General features: G+C 38.5%; 1 protein-coding gene across 1 annotated transcript in view; it reads right to left on the reverse strand.

The window, feature by feature from the left end:
* The window catches only part of ZCCHC24 (zinc finger CCHC-type containing 24), a gene marked incomplete at its 5' end in the record, with an annotated part of 93,939 nt that extends 79,061 nt beyond the window's left edge, over positions 1-14,878 (reverse strand). Inside the window, one exon of the mRNA XM_010162679.1 lies at positions 14,678-14,878. Coding sequence (XP_010160981.1) covers positions 14,678-14,878 — 201 coding nt within the window. The remainder of the gene's footprint in view (positions 1-14,677) is intronic.
* Positions 14,879-16,270: the final 1,392 nt, after the last annotated feature.

Consider the following 16,270-nt stretch of genomic DNA (forward strand, 5'->3'; position numbering starts at 1 on the left):
CATCAAATGTATTAGGGGCTTGTAGGAGAGAAGACTATAGGGCAGAGAGAAAAGACATGATAAGAAATATTTATGAAGAGATGCTTTCATATGATACTGCTCTTCCTCCTAAGATGGGCAAGGTCTAAGGGACTGCACTGAGTTAGTTTGCATCCTCCATGGAAATGATCACTCAGTCTGCCCTCCCCAAGAGCAGCGACCAGTTACAGCTCTGCCACTGGTCCCCACTGTGGTTTCTGTGCACACTGACTGAATCTCTGTGTACAACCACCAGACTGACCGCTTAAAAAACCACAGGGTCTAATGTAATGTCTGCAGACTGCACCCAGCTCTAACCATCCATCATCGCAAGTAATCACCACTGTGAGCCAGATACAGATAAGACCAGCTCATGAATAATAAACAGCTCGATAACCTGGGCCAAATACATAGAAGTGAACGAGTACTTTGAAGTGCATGTTGCTACAGAGCAGTTCCCTTCGTACGAGGCACAAACATTCAATAGCTCTGTTCAGTCTGACAGCAGAAAGCTCTGGAGTCTGTGCAGAGGCTAAACTAACATGAAGCAGCATCCATGAGCAATTTTGCTATTTCCTGATGGTTGGAAGATTTATCTCCATCATAACAGGTATAACCACAGTCCTCCATGGAAAACAGTACCATATTCACAGATATGAAGCTGTAGCATTTGAAAACCCCAAATCTACATAACTCTGTATTACATCTCAACAAGTATGGTTATAGAACTTTTGGATCAGAAGTAGCCTGGGCCAGCTGTCCTGGAGTAGAGGCAGAACTTGCCCAGGTCTGCAAGAACCATAGTCAGACATGTCTGGGAGAGGTGTAGTCACTGAGAGAAGGCCACTTCTATTGACCGCTCTGCTTTCTGGCACAATGGAAACTTTCCAGCAGAGCAGCACTCATTAGAAGGCAATGGGCAGCTTCCCCGGGTTACAAGCTAAGCTGTGACAATGTTACGTGCTCTCAAAGGAACTAAAGCTCACCAGGAACCTTCTCCTATTCCAAGTGCAAGGTACATACATCTGACCTAATTTTTCTGATGTTTAAGGCAAATGGTTACTAGACAGAAACACTATGTTACATACACAAGACAGACCCTGGGAAGAGACTGGCAGAGCAAACCACAAGTGTACGTCTTGAGAATGCGCAGATGCTAAATTATATGAAAGGGGAACAAAAGTGAACAGAACAGACCAGATTGGCTGAGAGGAAGCTTTCCTTCATGGTGAGGCCATCAACCCACCATCCACAGATCAGGGAAGTGCCTGTATAGAAGAGAGTCTGCTGTCGCAACAGAGTCAGCAAAGCAACCTATAAAACTTTCTCTTTATCTTGCCAATCTAGAGGAGTGTGGCTGTGGAAAAGTAGAAAAGTAGATGCAAAAGTAGCATAAAAGCAACTTTGTGGCTTGTTTTAAGTCAAATACAGTTGAAATGAGGGAAGCTCGCAATGTCTCACAACCTATGCCTATGGAAACACACCTCCTGGAGTCAAAGCAAAACCTAATGCATCCTCATGTTATTGGAAGTGTAGAAGGCACCACTTTTATTTCAATTATTCATTTGTCTGAAAATTACCGGGAACATTCCTTTGACTTAGTCACATAAAAAACTTGAGTAAAATTGATTTTTGTTAAATATTTCCTCTAAAAAGGAAGCAAATTATTTTTCCAATTGGCCACTTGGCCCAAGTCTTTTGATTGCTGACCTTTTCTTCTCAGGCCTAAGGTATAATAAATTTAAAGGATTATGATACATTCCAGAACTTAAAAATAGTAAGAGAGAATCAAAAAATGCAAAGCTTTAATTGTAGGAAGGACTGGACTGTTCTGCCTAAAGCTTAGATTTATGGTCAGGGTTAAAGTTGAGAGAAGAAGAAAGCCTAAAGCTACAGTTAGATTTGGTCTGGAAAGAGGCTGCCAAAGAAGCTGAGGGCTGTGAAAAACTTGTCCCCTGAGGACAAGTCTTGGAACTTTGAAGGGGCTTGGACACCTTGTATACAGCTCAACCTAGTACTATGGTTAGGCTTAAGGTAAGGGTTGATAGAGAGGAAGTCCAGAGTCACAGCTGTGAGACTCTGCAAATAATCCTCCAAAGTAAACTGCGGGATGATGTTGTAATTTCTCTTCCCAGGTTTATTGAGCCTCTGGAGAGACTGGGACCCTGAAACAGCAAAGCCAAGGAATAAAATAATTTAATAATCTACATCACAATACTATCTATTTCTGATTCAGAGCTGCTATTTGTGATGCTCAGTGTAATTTTTCAGTAGCAGCACTGAATTTGAACTATACTAGGTCTGTTTAGGGCTCGGAGTAACTGATAACATAACCACTCAATTTCTTCTCACTCTTCCACCAAGAATCATGACTTGCTATCAATTTTACCTCCAAACCATCCCCCTGCTGCCCTCTGCTCTCTGAAAACACACTGAAATCTAAAGTTTCAGACATTCTAGGAATCTCTCCTGGTTCTTTTTTTCCCAATCTCTGAGAAACCTGATACACCAGATGGGTGGGAGAGCTTATTGTTTTTTCGTCTGACATCTGGATTTCATTAGCAGACTCATGCGTGCTGAATCAGGAATGGGAGCTCAGAAGAAAGCAGATGAGAGTTAAAATTATGTTAATGCTAAAAAAAAAATGCCCTGTTCTTCTCTCCAACTTTGCAAACAGACATGTGAGCTCACATAAACAGTACAGCCCTTATTAGCTGTACCCACTTAATGCTAATATTGGCTATATTGTGCCTCAAGCAGCTATAGAGGAGAACATTGTATTATCTACTCATATATGTTAGCATTATTTTTTTAAAAAAAGACTTTCTAATAGTTTCACATTAATACCATCACTTTTCTGTCTTCTATTTAAATAGATTCAGTATAGTATGCAAGGAGATAATTTAACACAAAGCAACTGTAAAATTACAGTTCAGACTTGCTGTGCAGGCGACTGCTGTAAATGACACCAGCAAGAGTATTTTTAAAGTTTAACAGAAGTGTTAGCAGTGGCCTAAAAGTCAGACTGTTATTAATTACCGTAGCTTTTATTGCTGAACAACACAAATAGTAATACAAGCAGTAACTGTCTGTCAGTACCGTACTTGATGCTGTGCTAACAACCTCTAGATGAGTATCAGATCTCATTTGCTAAGGCTGGTGGCTCAGGCATCCATCTTTACAGCCCACCTTATCCTTCCTCTCCCTCCCCAGCACACAAGGACAGCTAGCTGTCAGACCACGAGAGCCACAACATCTAGTCAGAGACCCCTGTCTTCTATGGGCCCTACGCAGAGATGAGAAGAATCAAAGTGTCACTTGTGACTGGATCACACAGAGGAGGAGGGATCAACAAGAAGCTTTTGGTTGTGTATGAGAAGATCATATGGGTCTAGGACAAGGAATCAAACAAAATTACAAAATGTTGAAAAGCTGACGGGGCAGAGTGATTACAGATAGGAGACAAAAGCTGGATGTGGGAGTCAGGCTTTCACATTCCCCTGAAAGCCACCTCAAGAAAACTTCAAGCTGCCTTTCTACCTTAATGATGAATCTCCTTCGATCTTCTGGGAAGGCTTTTTTGTTTGTTGTTTCTTTGAAAGGAGCCTTTTTCTCCCCTACTTTTTGCTCTTCTAATTTCCTCAACTGTGTAATCAGGTATTTAGGAGTAAGAGTAACATGACTGCTATATAAAACCACCTCAGAGGTTATCTCTGCTCCCATGAAGTCTCCTTTCCTCACCCACGTAAGACCCACAGGGCAGTGTTTGGGAGGGCTGAGTGTGCACCTTGGCTGGGTGTTCTTGGCTGCCAGGTGGTGTGGGTACGCTGGCTCAAGTGGAAGTACTTATTTGCCTGGGCTGTTGCAGAGTTTTATCTATAGTTGCACACCTGCAACATGGGTTAAAATTAGAAATGGACTTGAAACCAGTATTTTGTATATAAAACCCTTGAACCTGGGAAATGTTCAGTGTTACTCTGAACTCACATCCAAAATTACAGCTTGAGACCATGTCTAAGCATAGCTGAAATGTGCTCTTTCTTTGCAGAATGAAAAATAAGATTGTTTACAGGGCTCTGTAATACAATCTCAAAAGGTGCTGCTGCACTCCTATGCATGTTTCTGCCCAGTCAAAGAATGAGTTAGAAACAAAGAACAGTATCTTGTGGAAAATCAGAGGCAAATCTGAGGATGAACTAGTACCCAATTATGTCATTTCCAAAATGTCTGCTGTTGCTGCTAAAATCCCCAAATGTTTCATCCTAAGTGCCTGTCTACGGGCTGTATTACCTTAGCTAATAATTTTGCATTGACTGGGCTCTGAAATTAAAGGCTTATTCTTTGTTTTCTCTAATTACTAAACATTTTAGCTTTTCTGCTCCACAAAGGAAATGTGGAAGAAAAGGCTTGGTTTTTTTTAAGAAAAAAATAAGCTTCTATAAACCTGGAAAATATCTCCTTAAATAACAGTCTTCTATCAGTAACATGACAGACAATTTCTAGTGGAAAATACAAAATGTTAAGGAATTAAGTTTATGGTAAGCTTATCAGCAAATCTGACTATTACTTTTTCTATTAAAAATAAATTAGAAAATTTGAGCTATTTAGTATTGGTTTTGGTGAGCTGATGCAGAAAAATAGCCTAGGAATAAAAACAAGACTTGTGTCTGTGAACCGAAGTTCCGTTCTCAGCTCTTTCAGTCTAACAGTGGGGGAAGTTACTAGATTTCTGAGAGTTACATTATACATTTGTACAATATAAATACATTGAATTTCTGGATGTAGAGTGGAGTCAGAGCTAACGCTTCCAGAATATAAACAGGGAAAAACAAAATTACGGAAGTGACTGCTTAATGGTACTAATTTTGGGGGAATCAACAGTTTTGATAATACTGAAAGCATTGGGAATGGCCCTATGTCAAAAAAACAAATTCAAATTAAGTGCAGATTCTGCTCTTGAACTTGCAAGAAGATTGGCATGGCTAGGCTCACAGGTCTTCAAAGTCTCCAGGTTTGGTATTTGGGCAAACTTATAGACACTATCCTTCCACAGGTATGCACTGACTGGTGCTACTGCAACAAGGAACCTGCAGTGAGTTTTTATGCCATCTGCTCTAAAATACTATTAATGTAAGGCTAAAACATTTTGCTATGCGCACAGCAAATGGTGGCTGTATCAAAATATGCTCCTTCTGGGAGGGAGTAGTGACTACAGAGCTACTCTAAACATACAGGGAGAGCCCCTTTAAGATTACAAGCTGAATGCTAAACAAGTCCTTGAATCTTAGCATCACTATCAAGACCAAATGGTCTGCTTTAGCAGAGAGGTTCGACTAGATGATCTCCTGAGGTCCCTTCCAATCCCTACAATTGTGTGATTCTGTGATTCTTTAATAGGTGCAATGACTTCTAAACCAATTTTAATCCTCCAGTATTCCTTTGTAGCCAGATACAGCAGAATAGCACCAATACTTGTGCTATACCAGGGAAATGGAAGAGGGATTCATTTCCATTTAGTATCTTAATTTCTTGAGGGAAGTGATATAACAGGAGGGAAAGGTGGGACTGACTGCTACATCTTGACAGCAGGAAAATGAGAGGGGTTCACTTGGGTGAAGGTTGAGGTTGTCCTGGGACAATCAGAAAAACAAGAAGCTGAGCGGCTGCTGCTAGCTGTTGCCAGCAGAAACTGCTGCTCTGCCTTTAGTGATTTGCTCTTGTTCTTCAGTGCTCCTGCTATCTGTTTGCCAGTTTCCTCCTCTGTACAGTAAATTAAAAGGAAAAGGGAGGGAGAGACAAGGTAGTTCACTCTCCTGACAGTCACCTTCTCCTCAACAGCCAGAGCGTGCCCTATTTATCTGACACTATCCGAGCCTCTACTTAGACCTTGTAGGCCTTCTGTAACTGGGAATGGGGATTATCATAAAATGCATTTTCACTTTCGAGAAACTGGGAAACGATATATAAAAGATATAAATGTTAATTTGAGTAAATTTAACTTATGAAACATTGAAAAGCAAAGAATGTTTTTTCCACTTCCAGTGTCTGCTTCAACCTTTTGCTTTTTCAGCTGAACACTTTGTTGAAATAGACATTTTCCTAGAGAAAATTCGTTTTTAAAAAAGTTATTTGATTGACTTTCTAAATATAGATTAAATTAAGCTACTTTTTTGCAGGCAGCATTTGTGCATGGACATTTTGACAGATGTTATTTAGGGTCTTTTGTTTTCTGTATTTGTTGTTGTAATAAATGCCTGTTTGCTTCAACTTTTATGTTTTAGCAGTATTGTATTTTTTATCGGTATTTTATTTAAAAGCACAGTGAGGAAGGATTGTGGTAGATATTAGAGCTGGGAGATATAGAAATCTTGAAAAACAATTAGTGATCTCTTACTGCAGAGCTGAAAATTTAGTTAATTATCATAGAACAGAATCACAGTATCATTAAGTTTGGAAGGCACTTCAGGAGATCACCGAGTCCAGCCTCCTTCTCAAAGCAGGACCAACACTGAGTTCAAGTTAGGTTTCCTAGGGCTTTGTCCAGTCAGATCTTGAATGCTTCCAAGCATGGATGAAAATTCCACAACCTATATTTCACACTAAACCAAAATACTCTTACAAAGTGAGAAAACATAATTCACTTAATCTTCCATTACTCCTTTCTTATCAGTGCAAATGAGGAATTGATAAACTACTGTGGTTTTGACCTGGTAGTTCTCGCTCTGCCTTATCTATAAATCAGATTGTGGAGCGCTGGAAACCAGACGTTACTTTCCCTCTCAAGAGGAATGCTCACAGTATTCATTTCCAAGCTAAGCACTTAATTATGGTTTATCAGGAGGTTTACTGCAAACTAAGCAAATACCAAATTGTTGGTAAATAGACTGCAGATTTAGACCAATGCGATGTTGAGTCTGCTTCAAAGGAGTTTACAAAAGTCTCCCAGAAACTTGCACAGGATTTGGATCTGGTCTATTATGCATGGTTTTTAAATACAAATTATGCACATTTAAGATAATGAGTTCTATTATTAATATGCAGATATACAATGGTAGAAACATAAGGCTGGGAGATGCTTTGGGATGTTCTCTCACTTGTCGCTGGACGGGATCACCTGTGAAAATCCTGATGTATGTTTATCTGTACTGTTTTTAAAGTATTCCAACAATCAAGAGCTTTCCCAGAAACTCTGTTTCAATGCCTTGCAGTTAGAAGAGCAGCCTCATTGAAGTCTAATACTCTGGACTCATTAGCTGTAGATCTGGAAAACAAACTGTGCCTTTCATGCAAGGTTTTCTACATATTTGCAACTTATTAATATGTCTTCTTGTGGGAGCAAACTATATTGGTTCTTCAGTCTTTCAACAGAAGTCATGTTTCAGACATCTCAAATTACTTTCTCTCCTCTCCAGTCTTCCCTGAATTACTGTGCTCAACCTGGACCTAGCTGAGGCTTTACCAATGCAAAACATTCAATTGAAATGCCCGGTATCCATAAGGGTTTACATTTAAACAGCATTCTTTTCCTGACATTGCCCTTGTTGTCAGTGAGCAACCAACTTGGATTTATCTAGACAGTAAATATGCAAATGAAATTCAAAGGTAAACAAAAAGAAGATGGAAAACCTCAATGAAACCTCAAATTCTGTGGTGAGTGATCCTTCAACACTTGTCACACAGTCCATTGGTAATCATTGCACAGGACCTGAGATTCCACTCCAAGGTCACCGCAAAAATCAAGCAAGCATGCCCTCTTACAGTATTTGCCTTTATTCATCCATGCTGCATTTCCTACAGAGAAACAAAGTCTGAACTTGTATCAGCAATAAAGACGGAACCACAGTAATAACAGCTTAGAGATGGTGCTGAAGGAGGAGTTTGGTTTTGGCTGGTCTTCCAGACTTCTGGGAATGTAATACCAAGTAGTGTGCTAGACAGGAAAGGGGAACAGACACAGGTCACTAGATATTTCTGTTTTCTTTTTTAACTATCTAACCATTCTTACTCTGCTTTGTTAGGGTTCAGTATCTTGTTTTCAAGCACCCAGTTTATCAAACAACTGGACACAAATGCCACATATTATAGCCAAAGTTTCAAAACTAGTACTTTGGGAGCACGCTGTCACAGTAGGGCTGTTTGGATCCCCTCTGCTCACATACAGCTGTCCAAGTCACGTGCCTCTCTGATAAGTGGTTTAAAGCCATGACATGCACAGCTTAGTCAGAATTTCCAAAACAGAGAGAAATGAGTATTTTCTAATGATTCAGACTCTTAAACAGCTTACATTTCCAGAGGTAAAATGGACGTGACAAAACTACAGACCACCACACATTTGTAACAAGATTTCTGCACTTCTTCATAATAAAAGTAGAAATTATCTGAGAAAATATATCCAGCTAAACTCAGAAACTCTGAGAAAACTTGGCAGGGCTAAGTTCAAGCATATGAGAAAAAAAAATAACAAACAACCCTGCAATAAATTTTGTAGTATATTTGGTATCATGGAGTTGTCAAAGTGGCTGCATGTGGTAAAAAAGTAATTTAAAAAATCTTAGCCAACTCCAAATCATCTAAAATAATTTTATGGAGGTTCTGAGTGGAAAAAATATGAATAAATGAAAGTAGTATGCTTTTGAGAACCTCAAATTGTTCCAGCATGTCATAAGGTGGAAGTTTAGTATGTGCGTAAATATTTACAGAATGAACGCCTAAGAATTACAGTTTCTTATAGAGATATATTTAGGTGAAGAAACATGCACTATACAAAATGGGTTAATGTATCAAAATGTATTTCAAAGACAGAGAACTAAGGGGCTGGATATATAGAGATTTGTTTTGAAAACAAGTACATACAGTAGAGATTAACAGCTTTTTCCTCCTTGTAATACAGACAGGTATTTTTAGGTTCTTTGTTGGTACTGGTTTTACTGAAATCAGTGCTAATGAATTTAGTTGTCGTTTTCTTTTATTATATGTCCCATATTTTCATCTTTGTCTCTGGAAAGGAATACTAATCTTAGTGATGCAAACACTGCCTCATTCATATCAGAAACTGCACAGTCAGGCCTCTAATAACTCTCTAAGACAACAGAATTGAAGTATTAACAAGAGACACCTGTACAGCATCATATCTAACACCAGCAAGTATACTTGGATCAAAAACTATGTTGGAGCCTGCAAAATTGAGCCATACAGGTTTTTGGATTCCTGAGGGACTGGAGAGCCCGATCACTCATCATATAACTGACTAAGAATACTGGTATTTTGCTCCATTCAATGGAGAAAAGATGTGTTTATTTGGAAGCCATCATCTAATATCCAAAAGACTACTGTAAAATGTAGCAACTGTCAAAAATAATTATTTTCAGAATGAATTTTAAGATTTTTCAAAGTCTGTGATCTCCTTTCTTTACAGAGCTCTCTGAAACATCATCCTCCACTTAAAAAAACAAAACAAACAAACAAAAAAAAAGAGGTTTGTGTTTGGTTTTCTTTTTTAAAAAATAAGATCTCTAAGCCAAAACCGAGAAAAGTAAAATCTTTCTGTCTTTGTAAAGATGGCAGCTTGCTCATCATTGCCACCTTAGCCAGCCTTTGGTACCTGGAGGAAGCACAGCTGTGGACTCCTTGAATAGTGTGGACATTAGAGATCCTTGCACAACCATAAAGCACAAGACAAATCAGATTAATACTTCAGGCATGAAAGTCACTGCAATCTTGCAGCCAAATAACTGCCTGCTGAGCCAACTCCACTGCCAAAGATCTACTATATCTGACCACAGGGAGGGACAGCTTCGGGGCAGCATGATCTGGCAGACCAAGCTATGGACTAAGAAGAAAGGACTAAACTCAGCTTGACACTGATTTCTTCCACATCCTGCATGAAACCACAAAAGCAAATCTATGCAAACTCAAGCAGCCACAGTAATTACCTACTACTCCCATTGACTTGAATATGTGTTCTCAAGGTACTTTAGTTTACAGGATCTGCTTCGAAGATCACTCTTGGCCATGGAAAGATTCCCAGTGTTGGCCTCATTAATATGGATCATGCCATACATTTCATTCACAGATTTAAAAATGCAGTACAAAATGAGACTAATACTGTTTCCCATTACGTACATGCCTGTGGTAGTGTGTCTGTACTTCTGTGCACGCACACATGCATTTTCCTCTATGAGTATAGTGTAAAAACACACTGTGAAACAGTTCTGTATCTCTGAGGGACTGGACTAAATAGTTGTAGTGCACCATGGATCTGACTGCAGAACAGTGATATTTGCCTGTATGTTTTTTCCCCACCAAGTCTCCATGATGTGAGAGACTATGCCTTGCCTATGTAGAAATTGACAGGAATTGTCAGGAAGATTTTTTCAGAGCTTGGCACTGCCACAGGAATCAGAACAATCTCCTTGTTCAGCATTCAGAAAAACATGACTGGAGCCATGTATTTTTTGAGTGACTAGGCCTGCACATATATTCACAAAAGGATTTGGCAGCACTTGAAGAAATTTAGGACAGAGAGACCAGTAGATGAAACTGGTGCTTGGCAGAAACACAAGGTAGAGCAGTTTGGGAACTTTGAATACAGAGATGCTTTGCTCGAGCTCTGAGCTTGGACCTCTACAAGCACAAACTTTGTTGCTGCCTTTGCTGTTAATCCTTTACTGCCTAAATTAACAAGAGGAATGATATATGCAATAAATGAGATCTAGGATCTGTGTCCACATATTTCCTTGCCAGAGAAGACCGTGAAACATGGCAAAGGTTCAGTCACTCAGCAACTTCGTAGAACCCAAATTAGGTGTTTTATTCACGCATGTCCATCTATACTGTATCTAACACCATACCACATCATTTCTGCATTTTAAACCTATATGACAGGTCTGAGTTTAGGGTGATCACATCACTAAAGGGTGGTAATATCAATAACATCCCTATTCTGTAAGGAAGCAAGATTAATTTTGTATAGGCCATGCATAGCACAAACAATCTCACTGTTTATATTTTGTAGGATTTAAAATATAGACTACAGCGATAATGGGTGAAAACAGACAATGTAACTTTTTAAAAGAGGTCTTCAACGAGTTTCTATATCTGCTAGATAAATAAATGTCATAAAGAATCATATATCTTAACTATTATTAGCCCAGAGCTCATCATTATTCGTCCTGGCAAGGGAAAGAATGGTTATCATGCATATGCAAGATGTATACTGGCACAGTACCTTTGAGTACACAAATAAGTAATCAAAGTTTTGACAAATCTATACCCATATATATTTTTGTATCATGCAGCTAACCACTAGTAAAGGAGACAGGAAAAGTACTCTGATTCCTCACCTTCCTTGCTATTTAAAGAGAATTTTTTTTGTATATTTGATAACACTGTCAATGATAATTTAAGAGTGCCACTATATTAAGTTTAAGAGCACTGCTTTTAACCTTTATTCTCTAGGCGTTTTTCAGTTCATTCAAGTCAATTACAGTTCTGAATAGGAAAGAACATCAGACAGGTCTGAGTAAATTGTTATCATCTAAGCCACTGAAACTTAAAAATTAGTTCAGAGAAAATATAAGTATGCTATAAAGGTGACACTAAAGATAAAAATTGCTGTGGTTATTTATAGACATAATAACTGCAACAAACAATTTTGCAAATATAGGCAAATTGGAAATGATGAATTGCAGTCATAGCATTGCTCTCATTTCCGGTAGTTTCTAAACCTGAAAACACACTTTCTATCATTACAGGTCGCTCAAACTACATGCTAAAATAATAGAAATTTGCTAAATCCTATTTCAATTTCCAAACAGATAATTTTGGACAGGATATTGGACAAACTGCAGATACCCGAGATACTCAAATACTAAAGCTGACCTGTTTCGATTATAATTATTTAAGCTCCTAGAATATGATCATCACTTAAGATCTAAATCTGAAGCAATACAAGTATTTCTATCAGTATGGTACACCATCAACTTTTACAGCAACAGAAAAAAACCCACACGTCTTTACAGTGTTTATAACCAGGAGAATTAAGGGAGGATATAAAGTCTCAAAGTTGTTACACAATTTCTTTGTTATGCAGGAAAAACTCCATAAAACACCCCATTTCAAAATCTGTTTTTTATTAGGCAGTTACATAAAAAGAAAATAAAAATACTGTATGATTTACTGATATGCATTTTGTCCAAAGCAGATTAGTTCATCTTTTTTCTCTATCCAAATTTAAGTACTTTAAAGACGCATAGCTACAGCCCTTTTTTGGTAGGATTTGCAAAACAACTTTCATTTTTGACAGCACTAGAAAAACTAAGCATCAAAATCTAAGCTATTCAGTAGTACATATGCTGTTCAAATTAAGAAATCAGTTATCATTAAAAGCAGTGGTAACCAATGGGGTCTTTTTGACAAAGGCTTGATCCTGCCACTGGTGCTCCCTTCTTGCACACAATGTTTTCAACATTTTGAACATAACTCATGCACACAGGGTCATCCCCTGTAGATCTGCCTTCAAATTTAGATAACATAAGGGAAGTGCCTAAGTTTCTGTGAATCCTTAAGTCTGCTCTCTTTCAAGAAAGCACCTACATGGTGACCAAACCATAAAACACTTGCTTGTGTTAGAAATCTCCAATAAAGCAGAACTCATTTTATACAACCTGTTCCTTAAGTACCATAAATTTTGACCTATAGAAACAGATACATGTGCACACAGCAAAATGAGGCACTGATGAGACCTGTTCTGGGATGCCATATGTACATGTAGTCATGCATGCACACAAAGATGAAAAGCACAAGAAGACCGCCATGAGAAGGACTGGGGAATAGAGAGTCCATCTACTTTTTGTGAGGAGACTCAGAAAACCTGGCTTGGTTAGTTCTACAGAATGAATGCTGAGAGAGGTTATGATTGCAGTCTACCACTACATCCTGAGATAAACACCAGGGAGAGAGAAGAGCTATTTCAGTGGAGGACAATGTTGGCAGGAGAACAAATGACTACGAAGTGGCCATGAGTTACACTTATCCTGGAAACTGGAAGATTTCTAATTAGGAGAAGACTGAGGTTCTGAAGCACCTTCCCACATCAGCAGTAGTGAGGACAAAATATTGAAATACTTCCCAATTAAAACTTGATCAGTTTACGAAAGGGACTGTATGATATGGCTGCCTGTAACTGTAAAAGACTGCAGATTGCATGCAGTGCACAAGCAGGTGCCTCCCAGTCCTGTGTTCCTCCAGTTCCTTCATGTGTTACTCACTAGCTCATTGGCCAGCCACAGAGTATGCTCTGTAGGAAGTCTTTTTCCTGGTTCGCAGAGAAAATGAAGATATTACTAGTGAAATCTTAAAAAAATTACACAGGATGTGCAATTTAATTAAATTAATCTTCCTACAGGAACCTTAATTTCTTTGCATCTCTGGGATATCTTTCCTAAAAAGGAAAATTTCATATTTTTTTTCCTAAAGAATGCTGCCTTACTCAACGTATATTGAAATAATATGAAGTAAAAATATTTTCAAGTGCCACACCCAAGACTGCAAATGTACTTTAATTCCACAGTTTTGGTTAGAACTAATGAAAGATATACAGCTAAAGTCCGTGAAGAAAACAGTTTAGTCTACGCATAATAGCAGGAGGAATACACCCAGCTAAAGCTCATCTGACATTAGACTTGATTTCATGCTGACCCTGCTCAGCTGGCAGATGCTTTTCCACCTGTGTTTTGGCTTATACACGTCTGATATCCTCAACAGTGAATTAACTTCAGTTAATGCTACGCAGATTAATTCTGCTGAAAGTCACACGTTAAGAGGGTAGGAAGTTAAAGCCATAGTGAAGTGGATGCCAATAATGTCCACATCTGTACTTCTAGAGTATTGGCAGCACTTTAATTTCCTTGGGACTCTACACAGAATATTGTTGGAGATGTGAAAGTTTAAGCCAGCAACACGCCTGCATGCAACTGAAACTTGAGAGGATGGAGAAACCTCACACACTGTGGCTTGGAGCCTCAGAAAAAAACCCTGCAGATTGGTGTGTGGTTTTAGTGCACACTAGTTTATACTTCTTTTCTAAGGAAATAAATATTGTCAGTTTTGCCACTACAAAAGAGTTCTGGGAGTCCACGACTGCCACATTTGCCAAGTATCGCAAACCTCTCCTGTGAGACGGAAGACATGTTGCACCAGATATACCTGGAGCTTGTGTTACTGCAACACTGATTCAAAGTCCTCATCCAGTGCAAAAATTTCTTCTCCTTCAGCATATGTAACTTGTTATATTTTTATGAAGTGCCATTGCTAAACTGACTACACAGTGTGCTGCTTGAAGACGCATTTTACATAATCCCTGCGATAGAAAATTACATAGTAGCCATTTTTAAAGTTTCCAAACTCTACTTAATATGTGCCTAGATTAATATCTTTTGTAATTCTTATTAGGCAAATGAAATAGCATATTTTTTTCATCAGCATTCTGATAAAGAATAGATTAAAAGAACATATGGCTAGCTTAGCACTTTGTCAAGATATTTCTTCAGTGCTACTCACTCTAAATAACTATTTCAGTCAAATTCTGTGTTACTAAATCAAGGAATGGTGAAAATTTTCATGAAGATTTTTCCAGAATATATGTATGTCTATTCCTTACCTGTGGGCAGTCTTTGATGTAGTGTCCCTTGTTAAAGCAGAGGTGGCACAGGTAGTTAGGAGGTGGCCTCTTGCTGGGTTTTCTGGCTTCTGAAGAAAGGGATAGGTCAGAGAAATGCTCGGTGAGGGAGCTTAACCCATCCACAATGTTATTAAGAGAGCCATAAGGCGATGCACTCTTGTATAGACTGCTGCTCAGAGCCTGCAGAAGAAAAGAAAAAAGTCACATGAAACATAGTACTGTATTAAGGATTGTTCTGAGACTGATCTGAGTAGGGGAAGGGCAAAAGTAGCAGAAAAAATGCTGTTTTTTTTTTTTTTTTCTTCATTAAGAACATGGCTGCATATTTGAGGAGAGCAATATACAGGCCATTAATAAAGAGGTTTCACAAAGGCAATGAAATGGAGCTGGTCACCCCACTGCTGAGGAAACTATCAAGCTTGCCATGGTTCACTTAGTTCAACCTTTCCACTAAACAACGATTGCTTCCTTGTGTTTGATCGTACCACATTCATGGTACAGTTAGAATATGCAAGCAAAAAGCCGAAAGAACAACCCACAAAAGGGAACGTTTTTGTGTCCAAAACTACTTACACAAACAACAATGAAGTCAGGGAAAGGAAAAGAACACCAAGAAAAATGTAATTTCTATTTTCCAGTTTCATTAATGAGAAAGTCAACAGAGTCCTGTGTTCAAACGATAACAAGAAACATCCAGATCTATATCTGTCTTGGATTCTCTAAGGGGAAACCTGTTGCAATATAATAATTCCCTGATAAACAGTAAATACCTAGTTTTTGTACTTCACCTCAATGGGATCTTCACTCTCTCAATCTGCAAATCAAAATGCAGAGCTCCTAATTTGCCATTTAGCAGTTTTAGAACAGCAGGAAACCCATAATCACCTAAATAGTTAATCTCCCTAATAGAGATAACAAGGATTCATTCACTTTAATGTGTTATTGCTCAAAAGAAACTGTGTAGTAGGAGTTTCAAAAGTAAATAATAACTTAAAAAAACCCAACCAAACCAACATGGTAATGAACCACTGTAGAAACAGGATCAACTATTGACAGTCCTCTCCACCCTGAAAAGATGGGACACATTTCACAGGGTGGTTCTATGTTAGTTAGTCCTCACAATAATGCAATGCTCATGTCATTCTCCTGGTGTCACAGAATTACTGCTGGCTTTTAGGAAAGTGAGGTAAGAAGAGGTCCAATCTGTGCCTCTTTGGAGACCTTGTTTTTCAGTGCTATTAAATCCAAATATTTCAATGGAGTCTTTAATATATGTCATGTATGTTTTTATGTGTTTATATATGTTATATATAAATTGAAGATATGCATTGAAATTGATTTAGAGTTTGTGACAGAAATCTGAAATGGAATTACATTTATTTTAGAGATCTCAAACATTCGGTATGTCTGCACAGTGAGTTCATCTTCTGGGTGACAGTAACATACCGAAAGAATCATATGGAAGCTCTAGGCACAATTACCTGACCGAGTCCCAGCTATCACTGAATCCCATCCCACTGCAGATGGTGTATACTGTGAATAAAAATCCAGCCTAAGTGTCAGGCTACCACC

The sequence above is a fragment of the Antrostomus carolinensis genome, unplaced genomic scaffold, assembly GCF_000700745.2.
Source record: "Antrostomus carolinensis isolate BGI_N321 unplaced genomic scaffold, ASM70074v2 scaffold13332, whole genome shotgun sequence".
In the NCBI taxonomy this organism is placed as follows: domain Eukaryota; kingdom Metazoa; phylum Chordata; class Aves; order Caprimulgiformes; family Caprimulgidae; genus Antrostomus; species Antrostomus carolinensis.